We start from the raw sequence: 16,303 nt of genomic DNA on the forward strand, positions 1-16,303 counted from the left end.
GGGAGAGAATGAGAGAGAGAGAGAGGGAGAGAGAGGTGTCCACACACATGAAACATGCACACACACAGAGGTATCCACACATGCAACATGCACATACACAGAGAGGTGTCCACACACATGAAACATGCATACATACATACATACATACATACACACCCAATACACACACATGTACAAAATCAAAGCCTGGAGAGGCTCATATGATGATTTCCCCAGTACAGTTGAAATTCTCTCTTGCTACACTTAGCTCAGAAGCTGTGGCTCAGAAACTCCAATATCATACATTTCAATGTAATCAAAAAGCAAACCAATGTACAGTACTTTGGTAGGACTCTTCTGTGCCAGGTGTCCTAGCAATTACTGTGTGTTAGGTAATCACTCCATAATAGAATAACACCAGTGCCATTCTATTCACCCTCAAAGAGCTGATTCTCTCTGCCTCCCCAACACTGGGATTATAGGCTAGTACCACTGTGTCCAGCTTTCTCAGTTGGGTGCTGAGGGTCAAAGCAAGTTCCAGTGCTTGCATGACAAACACTTTGCCAGACAAGCCATCTCCCCAGCCCCTGTTAAGAAAAGGAGTTTGAGACAGAGTCATGTACAGAGAGCACCCCTGTGAAGACAAGGGAGAAGTCTCTAATTTAAGGGTAAGAGATCCTGTCTTAGTTTCTTCACAGTTGCTGTGATAAAATAACCAGACAAAAGCCACTTTAAGGGAGAAAGAATATATTTTGCTCACAATTGTAGATGATAATCCATTACCAAAGGGATGGATACCAAGGAAGCAGAAACCTGAAGCAGCTAGTTGTATTATATCTACAGTCAAGAGTGGGAAAGTGACTTCCTGCACACAGCTCATCTTCTCTACTCTTAATCAATTCAAGGTCCCCTACAAAGGGAATGGTACCGCCCACAGTGGGTAGATCATCCCACCTCAATTAACATAATCTATGTTAATTACCTCATCCACTACAGTCTTGCCCACAAGCCACCCTAATGTAAAAAGTCCCACCCCAACACTCCTTCCCAAGTGGTTCTAGATTATGTCAAGTTGGCAATTAAAATTGATCATCAAACTTGTGAGTAAAGACATCCACTGACACCTCGATCCTGAACTTCTAGCCTATAGAGCTATTAGGAAGTAAAGTCCTACATTGTAAGCATAGAGTATGTCAACCTTAACAAGCCAGCAGGCTAAAGGACATAGCAGCTCAGCTCAGTTTCTGGTGACAGACAATTCAGAAGCTAATGAAACCTTAATGTGAACTCAAGTAATTTGACTCTAGAGTTCATGTGTCTTGTAGGATGTTCTCTGTGCCATCCAACATGGTAATCCCAGAATACCATGAGCTCTTGAGCACTGAAGATGTGCCTACCACAGGTGAAGAACCATTTTTCCCTATTTTCTTTTATTGAAATAGGTGTATGTGTGCATGAGTGTGCATGGATGTTCCTATGTGAGTATTTGCATGTGTGGAGGTCAAAGACCAACATGCTGGGTTTTTTTCTCTACTATTCCAAATTTTTCAGACAGGGTCTAATGCTGACTTTGGAGTTTACTGAATCCACTAGACTGGCCTGGAAGCCACTCCTGAGTGTCTCAGGGTTTCTATTGCTGGGTTAAAACATCATAACTAAAAGCAACTTGGACAAGAAAGGATTTATTTCAGTTTAGAGTTCCACATCATGGTCTGCCATCAAAGAAGTCAGGGCAGGAAGTGAAGGCAAGAACCTGGAGGCAGGAGGCCAAGAAGGAGTGCTGCTTCCTGGCTTATTCCTCCTGCCTTGCTCAGTTTGTTTTTTTATACACCCTAGGATCTCCAGCCCACAGATTGTACCACCTACAGTAGGCTAGGCCCTCCACATCAACCACTAATTAAGAAAATGCCCCACAGACTTACCCATAAGCCTATCATACGGAGGTATTTTCTCAATAACGATTCTTTCTTTTCAGACTGAAGACCCCCATACTCGGGAGACCCTTCCTCAAGTCTCAGGAAATCACGACCACCCAAAGATCACAAGAAACCATACCTGGATGCAATCAGCAGAGGCTTTATTAGGGAAGTTGGCTGGCAGTGAAACCACAAGCTGTCTCTCAAGAGCAAGGTTTGGCCTCAAGTGACTGGTTAAGGGGTCTTTTAAAGAGGAAAACCACAAACCAGGGGAGTGGGGAGGGGGTGAGTGGTTGCCAAGGATACATAATATAAGAATAGTGAAACATTACAGAGAAACCCACCCTAAAAGGTTAATGGCCATGGAAATTACTTAGTACAATCGTTCTCAGAAATGTAGCTTTACCGCATCACTGTGTCCTACCCTGCCATTGCCAACTATTTCAGATTAACTATCTTCACTTCTTCCGGCTATAGCCCCACCCAGGTGGCTTGCATCTTTGCCTTTCCCACCCATAGGTGGGCCTACTGCCTGAGGCTTGAGGAATGTAATTCATCCAGCAAGTGTCCTGGGGGGCCTGAAATCTTATTTTCAGTCCCACGTTCTGGGACCTGCATTTTTCTGCCCAGGTCTAAGGGCAAAGAAATCTACACATATTTCATAAAATGGCCTTTATAATTTTTCACTCTACAAGACAACTCTAACATGTGTGGAGCTAACAACAAACTATCCATAACACCCAGGGATCCTCCTGTCTCCACCTCCCAAGTGCTGGGGATACAGGTGTGTGGGGCTGTCTGGCTTCTTTATGTCTGGCGTTTTGGGGACTCTAACCCCAGGACCTCCTGCTTATAGGGCAAGTACTTTATCTATTGAACCATCTTCTTTCCAGCCCAGGAACTGAATTTTTAAACGTATGTTAAAATACAATTAAAATTTCAATAACCCCGCGTGACGGGTGGCATTCATATTCGATGTAGCTTTATGCAGTTTTAAAGACAGCACTTAAGGCTTTTCAGCATCTTTTCAGAAGCCTGTGTGCTCCAAGAAAGCTACCTCTGTCTTTGTTTCCTGTCCCTGCATGTCTTCCCCGCCCCCCTTTTCTTTTTCTGTCCCTTCTGATTTAGTCCCCCAGTGCCTGACTGGTTCCCTATTCAGGGGAAGAGAAAGCAGAGGAGAGGGTGAGCCAGCTGGCTTTCCTGGATCCTGTGGCCTGGGCAGTGCGAGGTCTTGGCACTCTGCTCTAAGCATGGGTGTTAGCCAACCAAATGCCAAGCGGCACAAACACGGAGTGACATTTTCAGAACTATTAATATTTCATCAGAAGTGATCACTTTCTCCTTTAAATACACTATCTTAAAAGGTTTTCTACATTCTAAACTATAATTTTATTCAGTCTAGGTCCTCGGAATTTTCCCCAAAGGAGCACATCTTCAATTTCATAAATGAAAACCAAAAAGGAATGAAGCTCGGCTTGCAAAACTCAGAGTCAACATTTCCAGGAACTCGGCCCCTCGGTAAAGAGCAAAGCTACAGAGTGGGCACCTACAGTGGGCCAGGCGCTTTACATACAGCGTGCCTACCGAGCGTGTGCCAGGAATGTGATGGGGCTCACTATGTAGCTCAGGCTACCCCGGAACTTGATATCCTCCTGCCTCAGCCTCCTGAGTGCTGAGTGCTGGGATTACTGGTGTGTGTCACCACACCCAGCTGAGAAATCCCAGCTGCATAATCAGCTGCTTTGCTGGAACTCTTTGGCCCATTTGTCATCGCCACTACTGGCTATTTAGGTTAGTAATACACCTCCTGTCAGACTGTGGCTCCATGAGGAGGAAGGAGGTACCCAGTCTTCCTCTATCATCCTGCTTTTTCAGTGCTGAGCAGGGTGCCTGGTACAGGAGGGTCCATGAATTCTAGAGGAATGGGAAGAAACTCGAGTCACACAGCAAAGAAATACAACCATTGTGACTGGCTTCTCCAGACCAAGGCTAGCTGCCTCTACTGTTTCTCCGTCCATGTCCCACTGGTTCTTCCCAGGGTGGAAAAAAGTAACCACTGCTTTGGGGGACCAGAGAATGCCTGGCAAGGTCACTCTTTCTCAAAGGCGAAGCTTTTCTCTGCAGGGGGTAAGGGCGACTACGGATCCCTAGTAAAAGGTCCTGCGATTTGTTCCCCTACCTCCGCCTGCCGTCCTGTTCCAGTGTTGGGGCAGGCTTGGGAGCCAAGGGCATTAGATCATGTCTAGTCTTGAGCTTTGAATTCCAGCCTCGCTTCTTGAACTCAGGACACTACCACCTGTAACTTAAGAGACTCAGTTCCCTCCCATCGTATGTGCCGAATAAAAAGTAGTACGAACAGGATCAGGCTTAAGCTCTTGGCCTTCGGTGGTCCCGTGGGACGGCAGTTAGTATTAAAACCAGCGGACAAAGGGGCAGGTCCCCCACCTCTACGCAACTTCTGAAGTATGTATGCAGTGGTGGGATGGGGACAGTGTTTCACTCTGACTTACTTCTAAGTGGAAGCTCCCTGGAGTCTAGCCAGTTGCACCCCGCCCCCACTCCACCTGTGAGTCTTAGGGCCGAACGCCAGGCCCGTGCCCCCCAGCCCCCCCGCGCACCCAGCCGTTGCACTTGAACCCACTGAAAGAATCCCAGCTCTCGACGGCAGGGGTGTGGGAGCTACTGACACGCAAATCCGCTGACCCCGCCCAGGCCTGCCCTGCCCAATTGGCGCCTTTTTAAGGGCTGGGACCCTCTGCGTTGCGGGTCGCAGCTCTAGGCAGGGGGCACGACAAGTGTCCGCTAAGGACCTGGGCCAGGCTGACTACCAGCACAACACCGTATTGGAGATTTCTTTTTAGGGAGGCAAAGCAGCAGTAACAGAGAGAGAGAGGCGGGGGACAGAAGCGGGGAGCCGGGAAAGCAAAAGCCAAGACCTGCAGTGGGCCGGGGCCGTTAGCCCTCCAGTGAACACCGGTTCTTTGGGAAGGCGGGAGGAGACAGTCCCATGACCCTCACCCACACAGTCTACTACAGTGCCTGGCCCTTACCCTGCCCTTCTGGTAGCTTGGCAGGCAAGAATGGGCTGAGTCCCAAGCCCTGAAAGGTGTCACAGGGGTGTCGCAACGGGGGAGCGCCGGGTTCTGTGGGGAGAGCCAGCCCTCCCCTCCAGTCCTTCCCAGATGTCATTCTGCCCGCCCTGGCGCTTGGTTCCTGAGTTCCGGGGCATTCCACGGTTACTAAGTTACTGGTTTTTGTTGACTTTTAAATATTTTCTTCTACGGGAGAGGGGGAGGGGGGCAAAGGCCAGGAAAGAGCAAATAAAAACAAGTCAACATAAGCCCCCCTCCCCAAAAGAAAATTGCCCTCTACTCCTCATCCCCACCCAAACCAAGGGCCTCTGAAACCCATCCCGTGGCTGGAGCAACAGCCAGCTAGAACTGACTACTTCCCAGGTCCAGTCTTCAGCTCCCTTTCTGGTGAATGAGGGCTGAGGGAGGACAGTCCCTTTGTCTCCCAGCCCTGGGTGGACAGAGGGGCTTCCGGAAAGAGAGAAAGAGAATGGCCAGTGGAAATGGGCTCCCTCCATCCTCAGCCCTGGTGGCCAAGCGTCCCTCCGCCCTGGGACCATTCCCCAGATATGTCTGGATCCACCAGGACACACCCCAGGATAGCCTAGACAAGATTTGCCATGACATCTGGAAGAGAGTTCAGGGCTTGCCAGAGTCCCTGCAGCCCAGGACCTCGCTGGAGAAGCTCTCTGCCCCCGTGACTGCTGCTGTCAGCTTCCAAGAAGAGTGAGTAGTCCCCTGTTTGGTTGATTATCAAGAAAAGGAGGGCGGGGGAGTGAAGTCTGACTTTGGGTTGAAATGATCTGGCCCAGTGTTAAATCCTACACACATCCCCACCCCACCCCTCACCCAGATTTCTGTAATCTCGAGTCTTGGGCGTTGGGTGGAGCTGGCCAAGGTCCTGAAGTTCCAGAAGCGAGGAAAGAAGCCATTCCTGGAAGCTTCTTTTCCAGCGACCAAGGAGAGGTTTCTCATTCTAAAGACATAGGTGGCTAAGATGAAGATCTGGGGTCCTTGCAGGAGCATTATTGCCATCCGAAGGGTTAGGTGACTCATTACTGTCCCCAGAGGCAACTAGATGATCTTTCCCCCTTTCCCAAGAAAAGTCCAGGCATTGGCACAGATGATTCTGGTGGTTGGAAACCACATCTGGAATCCCCTAATACAGAGAGCAGCTGTCCCATTCAGCATCCACAGAGCTACTGCAAGAGCGCACATCAAAATATTTACTGGGAAGGCATTGACATATTCAGAGGACATAATAGAAAATTAAAGTGCGGGAAGACGGCTCTAAATAGCCGGTTTCCCGGATGGGAAATCCCCTGTCAGGGAAACACAGAGCTCAGTGTTCCAGTATTAGGGAAAAGTTGAGGAGATAGCTATCGGAAAGGAGAAGGAGCAGAGAGGAAGACAGGATCTCATTAGGAAAAGGAGTGCGTGAGCTGTGGTGATTAATGCCTCTGCTGAGTACTCTTTCAAGTCTCTGCATCTTCAAAGTGGGCTGTACGCATTAATTAATCCTCCCAGCATCCCTATGAAACAGGTATTAGTGTCCCCATTTTACAGATGGATTAAGTGTTAATAATTAAGTGCTAATTAAAGCCTAAGTGATAATTAAGTGTTGTCTGCCCCCAACACATGCTCCAACTCAGTTCATAGATGCTCAGGAGTGTGTGTGGTGGTGGGGGGCATCCAGGCATTTATCAGCTGCCTCTGGTTTCAGGACTCTCTAAGCATCACTGAGGTGGAAAGCAAAGTAGAGCTGTTACTCAGGTTTGCACTTGCTGCAGTCCCTTTGCATGCTCCTTTGCTTGCTGCAGATGAAGGCGGAAGGCATGCTGGCTGCTTCTGCCTCCTCTGCCCTGTGCTCAGCAGGACCCAGCTCGGATGCAAATGGCCTTTCTACAGCCAGCATCCTGTGGCTTAGTCTGTTCAGCGGTACTGAGCTCTTTTGCCCTGCTCATTGTCATCTGCCCTGGGACAGCGCCTTGGCACAGGGAACCTTGGGGCTGCACTCAGCTCTCTCAGTGGCCAAGTAGCTGATTGTCCACTTTCTGGATCAAAGGTCAGCAGCAATTTCCAGTAGATAGCCCCTTCCCTGCCAGGTCACACTGAATTCATGGAGACAGACTCTACTTCCAGTCTGCACTTGGCCGGAAATTGAACTGGCGTACCTTTGGCCCATCGCTTCTCTCCATTTGGCCTTGATTTGCTCATCTGCAAATTAAGGATGATGCGCCCTGCCTTGTCCACCTCAGAGTCGATAAACGAGGGCCAAATGTGATGGGAAACAAAGAAATGACAGCTGCATTATACAAACAAGGCTGCCTTAATATGTAGTTCATTGAGTCTGGGGGAGGGGAGCCTACTTCGGTTTTCATGTTGTGCTCCACGATCCAAGGAATCTTCAGACAGCCACCCTGGAGTCAAGTGGGCTGTTGGCTGGTCTGGTCTCCTACACCTACACACATGCATGCACGCACGCACGCACGTACGCACACACTCGAGTGTGCTTCAGCCTAAACTCTTCAGGCGTTTGTCAGCTTTACTAACTGGAGTTCTGAGGACAGTTCTGAGAGGAGACCTGGGAATCTGCTGACTTAAATGAATAAACCACATCCTAATTGTGTAGCTGTCCGCCCAGTAGAACACAGTGAGCGAGTGAGCGAGTGCTTAGTGGAATGAGAGCCAGCTGTGCGGCTGGAGTTGGATAACCAGGTTCACGCTGGCTGGAGAACCCATGACCTTAAGATCCATATGAGCTTTGGTTTCCTCATCTGCCAAGTGGGGGTGATGGTAGGGGTAACTGAAGGTGACAAATCAGGACTGTCCAAGGGTCCTGCTGGTAATTAGGATTGATAAACTCGTTCTAATGACAGCAGTTATAATTTCTGTAAACCCTGCAGTTTTCAAATGAGGTAGTGAAAGTCCAAGTGTGTGTAGATGTAAATTTCCATAATTATCAAACTGTGCTGTTCTGGTTTTAATTGCTCCTCTTCCCCCTCCCCCCAAATGAAATTCAGTCTCTTTTATTTGTTTGTTTTCTTGAGACAGGGTCTCACTATGCAGCCCAGACTGTCCTGGAACTCATTATACAGCCCAGGATGAGCTCAAACTCCCAGCCTCCCAGAACTTAAAATACATTATTAGAAAGTAGTAGGCTGAGATTTGAAGAAGTTCCTCAGACTGAGGCCTGAGGTTCTATTCTTAAGAAAGGGTAGCATTTCAGAAATGAAGTACTGAACCATCTTGGCCCTGCTGTGACCAGGGTGGCCATCTTCCCCTAAAACATGATGCATCTCTATGCGGAAGTTTAGCAAGGAACCCCCAGTTTTGAGTGACCTCAGAGAGACCTTAAAACCAGAGAACACGCCACAGTGGCTTGTGTTCAGACCATGAGACATCTGCCTAGTAGTTTTTTCCTGCCTTTTCTGTCAAGCTGGGTTTGGTGGCGTCTCTTTTCAGGATAGCTAAGCAAGTTCTTGAATCTTGTTATTCATGAATTTTAAAGATTAAAAAAAAATATATTTATGTGTATGTCTGTGCTACCATATGTGTGCCTGGTGCCCATGGAAGCCAGAAGAGGGCATAGGATCCCCTCAGTCTGGAGTAACAGACAGTTATGAGCTGTCACATGGTTACTGGGAGGCACTCTGAAGAGGCACCCAGTGCTCTTAACCACTGAGCCATCTTCTGCAGTTCCCAGAAAAAAAATTTTCCTTGACCCTGGCCTTATATGTCACAGAAACCTGGTCATGAGGTCTTGGTGGCCATCTCACTCCATCCTTCTTCTTGTCAAGTGGCCATTCGCATCCTCTCCCAGGTGGAGAAATGCCGTGTCCAAAGCTATTCCCATTGTGAGTGATATGCATTCTTTCCTTGGGGCTCCAGAATTAATGTTTTCTTCTCTGCTTTAAACAGTAAAGGATAGCAGCAGCTCCCTCCCAGGATTTTTTTTTTTTTTTTTGTCTTTGCACTTTTTTCTTTTTTGCTTTAACTGACTCATTTGCTGGGTTCCTAATTATATTGCTGGTGCTCATTCATGGCAACGGGGTCCCCAGAACCAAGTGTAGATATATGGGTAGACCAGTGCCTGTTGAGTGGGCTCCACTTCTCATTATATATTCCTGTTAGTGATGACTGACACCACAGTCACCTTCCTTTTCATGTGGAGTTTGCTCTATGGGCACAAAGGAGTTAATTTAGTCAATCAAAAAGTATTGATTAAGTAGTGACTGAGTGCCTGGTTCAGTGCTCAGTCATGGGAGACAACTTTTTTTGAACCACATAAAATAACAGAAAATGAGTAATTATTATTTATTTATTTATTTATTTATTTTTTAAACAAATCTGTAGTAACTGCAGAATATGAGAGTATCCTCACTGGAGGAGACCAATGATGAGCACATAAAAACTGGAGGATAATTTTACATCGCCACCAGTGTGCGATGGAAATAACATCCAACAAAGTAACAGCACGAGACCTGTTAGGGCCAAGTGTAGGGGCCTTTAAACTGAGTCTCAGATGCCAGGGAACAGCTGACAACAACAAGCTCAAAGAATTTGATATGAGGTTTGGGAAAGATGGTGTGGTTGGAGGGCCTCCATGAATGGGGACATGGCACCCATTGTTACCCACATCAGGCTGGTGAGGTCTTATAAGATCTCAGAGTGTTGCTGGATAGAGCCTAGATGTACTGCGTGTCTGCCAGCACACTTCGGGAGTTTCAGAGATCCTTTTAGTTTCTGCACAGGGATGATGTTAAAGAGAAGTCTGATATCTCTGGGAAGATGCTACAGTAGGCCAGATGAGGCCCACATGGAATACTATCTGGACCACAGTGATTATACTAGAGTAGGAAGGGGTAGGGGGCTCCATATGCAGCATGAGGGAGCCAGGGACTCTGCTGATGGCTTGGGCACACAGAGACAAAGAGGTGGAAGCCTCAGCAGGCTTCTAGCTTGGGCTGAGCAATGGTACCATTTAAAGGAGTGGGGAAGAGGTGGGAGAAATGGGTTCTGGCAAGAAATCAATAGCTGTGTCTAGAGTCAGTTAAATTTCAGAATCTTGCTCAGTTATCTTTTAATTAGTCTTAAATGTGGGCTTAGAGGATGGTGACAAGCCACTTACTGACTCATATTTGAGAACTGCATCTTCGTTCATTCTCGCCAGCATCACTAATAAAACTCCTCAGCCTCAGAATGGGGGCTTTGGGCTTTCCATCGACTCTGTTGCTCTGACTGCTGAATGGTACTCATCCGTTGGTTTTTGTTTTGATTCCTCCAATGGATGCTTTCCATGGTCTTCTGCAGGGTGAGCGCAGTGCTGGGATTCAGGGGAACAGGGCTAAGAAGAGCAAACCTCCTTCCCTTGAATTGCTGCCAGTCCAGTGAGCAAGAGGGAACACAGACTCACCAGGCAGCAGCAACACTTAGAAACATTTTGTGTGCACCTACTGTGTTCTAAGATGATGTTTTGCTAAAGTATTATTTTGTGATGGAAAGAGGAGACAAGCCTGACATCTTTCACTGAGCCTTGGTGTCTTGCAAAGAATAAAGAGTGACATATGACAATAAGCATGCTAATGAAAGGCCACATGATGGAGACGTGGGGAAGGCTTTCAGGATAGACTGGGTGCCCTTGCACTATGAGTGTAGCAGAAGATGTGCACAGGTCCCTGGCAGGAGACGGTGGCATCATTAACAGCAGATTCGCTGACAAGGTTTTCCAAATTAAATGTGTTCCTGGTCTTGAGGATGGAGAGGGTAGAGCTTGTGAAAAGAATCCAGCAAGATTGGGGAAGGAAGGAAGCTTCCTAAGGATGGGATGAATGCGCCATGAGAGAGGAAGGGAGTGGGAAGGTGATCCTGGGCTGGCTGGCCATGATCAGGATCCCTGACAGCTTCCAGGCCCTTCTTAGGCACCTGAGATCATCAAATCAGGTGGAAACTGGTTTGCAGAGTTCAAAGGCTTTGCTGAGTTGTGCCAAGTCAGAGTCTACCAGGAAGATTAGGTCTGCAGGGGGGAGTGGGGGTCTGTATCAATAAGGTCTGTATGGGATAAGGTGTGTATTAAGTGTTCAAAATTCAAACAAAAGAAAACAAGCAAAATCAGAAATGAGCCCGTCAGTCCGGGGGTTTGCACAGATGTTCACCTTTTCCAGTAGGACTCTTGCTTGAGCACAGGGCAAGCCAGAGAGACTCTAAAAGCCAACGCACTGCCTTGTTTGAATGACTCTCCCAACAGGGCAATTCTTTCTACTATTGTTATTAAGCAATTGAGTGGATTTACTTTGCTAGAAAAATCGCTTCAGACACACACTGTCTTTTACTATTATCTTGAAAGCTTGGAGACTGGCAATGAGACTGAGAGTAACCAGACCCACACATGGAGACCTGGCCTAATGTTCCAGATGTTCATGGTATCTTTGTGGTCTAAAGTGATAATCCATGATTTCTCTCCCGACCCCCAGGAGTCAACAACTCCTTAAAAGGCCATGGAAGGAAGCTGGGCACCCTGCTGCTGGGACTCATATTTCCACATCTCTCTGTAGTTACAAAATGATAGTAGAGACCCTGAGGGTGCAGGTTGGGATCCATAAACAGGTGTGTCTTTCTCTGAGCTTCCCAGTCTGGGTCTCAGCACCCGTCCAGTGGATGTTGTGATCACCCCACCATTGCTTGTCCCACGAACTAGTCTATAGCACTCAAAATCCAAAGAAAACAAAATCAGGAATGAGCCCAGCAGCCCAGTGCTTTGTGCTGGAGCTCAATGGTTCCCATAGATACTCACTTACTCCAGTCCTCCACACTGGGAATGCCAGAGAGACTTAGGAAACCAAGGCTCTGTCTTGTTTGAATGACTCTTCCAGCAGGACAATTCTTGTTATTGAGTGGTTAAGTGAATTGGGGCTATGGAGGCTCAGGAGCCCTTGGCCTTTCTCCTCTGGTTCCTCCCACCATGGCCTTTGAGCCATCACATCCCCATTTGTGACGTTTCTGCCTCGTTCACTTTCATGCTCTGGCGCGGTTGGTCCCTCTCCCTGCAGGAGGTCCTCCACCCATCACCGACATATCCTCCCTTGTCAACAGCTCTGCACGAACACCTCCCACTGGCCTCTGTTCGTTTGGCTAGGCCATCGGGAGTCCGTGTAGCATCTCTAGACACACCTCTCACTGTTCTCCTTCAGCCTTCTGTGATCTAAGGTGAGCAGCATCAGGCATACATAGCCTTAGTGTACCCAAGCTCTTCAACTCTCAGGAGTGCCTTTCCCCTGTTTATCTGTTAAATTCATACCTGCTCTTAAAAACAGGGGCTAAGTATGCTGTCTTCTTCACCCTGTCTCTCTGATACTTAGGAGTGAACCTGGCAATTGTAACTTCCCCAAGCTTCCTACCCAGAGGTTTTCTCCTTACTTCAGCAATTTAAACAAACATTATACTCCACTTCTTTCTTAAGGGTTTTCTACAATTCCATATAACAAAAAGTAGACAGGAGGGTCAGAATCATAGCCCTAACTGAAACCAAGTTACTTATGATGTGTCCCTTTCTGTCCTCGATAGAGAAAGAGAAATGTTAGAGTGTCCACCCTGCGGGGCTGTGTTGATGGAGTAATGAGTGAGATGCCTCCACAGTACCTGGAATAAGCTGAGCGCTCTATTCCTTGTTGTGGTCATTATTACTGCCATCACCATTGTCACAGTTCTTCATCATTCATCATTCATCAGCAATCATTCGTCATTCATGACCATCATCATCACCAACATCACCATTATCATCACCATCGCCGTCATCACGAACAGCACTGCTATCATCCTCGTCACTACCATCACCATCATCACAGCTATTGTCCCCATCCTCACTACAATCACGATCATCCCACCTCCATCACTGTTGCTGGGGTAACCATCATCATAACCACTGCCGTCACTACCAACATACCCCCCACCCAACTCCATTATTTCCTTCACCATCAACAGTTCACCAGGAGAGAGAAAAGGACAGCACAAGGATACAGCGGGGAAAGGAGTGTTTATGTCTCATGGATCAAGTAAAGGGAACCACTCAAGCAAGAAAAAGGGAGTCTAGGGAGTCATGGCAAAAACCAAAAACACAAAGCCAGTGTTCTCACTGCCTGTTGGCCAGAGCCACGCCTATTGGCTCCTTCCTAGTATGGGAGTCGTTGTGTTCTGATGAGGTGATGGTCGCCTGATGAGTATTGAACCCTGGCGTGTGGCAACAGCCCCCTCCAGCACCGCACCACAGGGTTCCTTAAGGACAGGGATTATGTCTTACTCATCATTGTCTCTCCAGTGTCCAGCCAAGTTCCTGGCGCTCAGTGATGATGCAGTATGTATGGGTGAGGGAGGGAGTGATTGATGGATGAGCCATTAAAGGGCCACCTTGAGGAGAGTGAGGCTGAGAGGTGGCTAGGATCCAAGCAGAGGTCACAGCCATCACAGGGAGCACTGAGCCATGTAGGGAGATAGGACTGTGCAAGCCAAGACTCAGCGGGTTATGTCCTTCAGTCTAAGGCTGCATAAAAGGAAGCTAGCCCATTGGCAGCCACTTGTCTGTGTGAGGCTCCATACGTCAATTTACTGTCTCCTTTTCCCAGTCACTGTCTTCCATGTAGGTGCTAACTATTACTCTCATTTTGTGACTGGGGCCAATGAGGCCCAGAGAGGTTAGGCAACTTGACCAGCAGGAAGGGAGCTGGGGAAAGATAGAAATCCATCTCGAGGAGCTTTAACGCCTGAGCTCACAGGACAGCAGGTACCCTGGGACAGCAGGCACCCTTGTCAGCCTTGCGTGCCTGCTTAGCACCCGGAGCCATGAGCAGGGAAGGAGGACGGATCATGATTAACGTCCCGGCTTCCCGTGTCCCCCTTTGTAATTTAATTTTATGGTTTCAGGAGCTGTGTCGCAGGTTGTGGGAGCCTGCAGAGATGGGCCACCAGTGGTTTGGTTTAATCCCCTTTTTAATATCTTTGTTGCAACGTTCTTTCCAATTCAGCTCCCAAGTCACATTAAAAAAAAATACCTCTTCCTTGGGGTAAGCCTTCCCTTATTAAACAGATTCAAATGAAAAGTTTTAAAGATAATTTGAACAATAAGAATCACTCGCTAGCTCCCAGCCGAAGCTCCTTTATTGTTGTATTTATTCCCAGTATTTCCTGCCTCCTTCCCCAGCTCAGTGAGTCCTTCACTGCTCACACTCAATTCTCCCAGGCCTTGGCCCTGCTCCTTGGTTCCCCTCAGGGAGACTCAAAGAAGGGGTGTGGCATGGAGGGGCGTGTCTCACCTCCACTTGCCAATGACTGGTAGTCCCAAGACTGCTGTCCAGAATCCAGAGGGAGAGTCACACATCCAGGGTGTCTCTAAGGACAACTTACAGGAAAACCAGAAGGGGAGCTGGGCAAGGAGAACCCACTCAAAAGTGTTCATACTTGTGACCAATTTTACACACCAATGCTCAGGAACCCACAATACAAACAAGTGCTCAATCTCTCTTTAGACACATCTGGCTTACTCTAGGGGTCAAAGTCAAGGGATCCCAGGCTGAATGTTGAGAAGGAAGAGTTTCAGAGAAAAGCATGTCAGGCAAGAAGGGGACTTCTCTTTCCCAAGCCCTTTGTGAACTGCTGGGACGTTTAAGGAAATGGATTTCACTGTGCCTGTAGACCTTTGCAGAGAAATGTGGTAAACAGGCTTGGCGTTGTGGGAGCAGAGCGATTTGACAGTGTTGCTACCTTTGACCCCGGGATGCTTTCACCATCCTGCCCCCACTTAGCAGCTGAAGAAATGAGGTCTCAATGATTTTACACCTTGGTCAGCACTGGTGGTGTGAGGCACAGGCTATGTATGACCCTGCCCTGTGGTACTCCAGACCATCCCATGGCACCAGGTCCGGCTCTCCTGCTCACCTTGCTGCCTCCCAGTCAGAACCGCTAACATTTGCATAGCGCTCCGTACAATTTACCAAGCGCTTCTACACTGCATCCTCTTACTTAATCCTGCTGAGGCTGGGAGAGGAGAGGAGGGCTGGGGGGCAGGGAGGCCTAAGCTTTTCCAAGGCCCTCCTTACACCCTCTACTCCCAACCAGAAAAGTAATAGCAGGCAGATCATCAGGGTTCCAGGTATCTTTGGGACATTGGGGCCATGGAGACTCCTGAACCCCACTTCTAAACTGAGAGGTCAGGGTCTCTAGATGATCAGAGAGGTGGACTCAACCTTCATTTGTAAGCAAGAAGACTAGCGTGTGTGTGTGTGTGTGTGTGTGTGTGTGTGTGTGTGTGTGTGTGTGTAGTTATGGTGTATATGTGTATATGTGGCATTGGGATGCATGTGTGGTGTATGTATGTGCACAGTACATGACTATAGTGTGTGATGCATGTGTATGTTCTGTGGTGTATGTATACACACCACGTATGGTGTATGTGTATACACTATGGTGTATATACATGGTTGGGGGTGTGTGTGTACATGTCTCTAAGGTATACATCTATGACCACATGTGTGTGTATGTTTCTATGTGTGTGTGTGTCTCTGTGTGTGTGTGTGTAACTGATGTGTGGGCAGCCATGACTGTAGGACGTATGAGGAGAGGATACTCAGTAGCTGGGTGAGTACTAGACCCAAGCAGAGGAAGATAGAGGAAGACAGGAAGCTTTGATGAGGTAGCTGCCCCCTTCCCTCCACACTGGTCCCAGGCCACCCTGAGTGGTGTGATATATATGTCATTGGAATAGAATGTTGGCTCTGAACTTACATAGTATAAAGACCAGAAATACCAGCATCCTCAACCCTAGCCAGGATGGGTCTCCCTTGGGGAAACTTCAGGCTGGGTGAAAGAGCCTCTGTCTCCCCAGGGAAGATTCTCCTTGGCTGGAGCCCTTGGGTACAGTAGTCTAGGTTGGCACCTGTGGTCTTTTAAAACTTGCAGTACATTGCTCCAGGCTCCTCTAGATTTTAAGGTTTCCATTAAGAAATCAGATGTTATTCTGATGGCTTTTCCTTTATATGTGACTTGCGTGGGTGGAGGGCAGGGATGTTTTCTCTTGCATCCTTCAGTACCCATACTTTGTTGTAAATATTTTTTTTGTGTGTTTTAACTGTGATATGCCATGAGGAGTTTTTTGTTTGTTTGTTTGTTTGTTTGTTTGTTGGGTCTTGTCTATTTGGTGTTGTGTGTTCCTTGTATCTATGTGGGAATGTTTTCCTCTATGGATCTGTTGAAGTTCTGGTCTGGGTCACTGACTGACATCACTCTTCTTCATCATCTATGCCTATTTAGAAGATTTTGGTCTTTTCAGGCTGTCCCACAGTTCCTGCA

The 16,303-nt window shown here is 47.8% G+C and overlaps 1 protein-coding gene across 1 annotated transcript in view; it reads left to right on the forward strand.

Moving 5' to 3' along the window:
- The first annotated feature begins 4,507 nt into the window (after window positions 1–4,507).
- Window positions 4,508–16,303, forward strand: part of C5H1orf94 (chromosome 5 C1orf94 homolog) — a 43,816-nt gene continuing 32,020 nt past the window's right edge. The window contains exon 1 of the mRNA XM_034503992.2: window positions 4,508–5,692. Within this exon, the coding sequence (XP_034359883.1) occupies window positions 5,379–5,692 (314 nt within the window). The 5' untranslated portion in view covers window positions 4,508–5,378. The remainder of the gene's footprint in view (window positions 5,693–16,303) is intronic.

Source organism: Arvicanthis niloticus, chromosome 5, assembly GCF_011762505.2.
Source record: "Arvicanthis niloticus isolate mArvNil1 chromosome 5, mArvNil1.pat.X, whole genome shotgun sequence".
NCBI lineage: Eukaryota > Metazoa > Chordata > Mammalia > Rodentia > Muridae > Arvicanthis > Arvicanthis niloticus.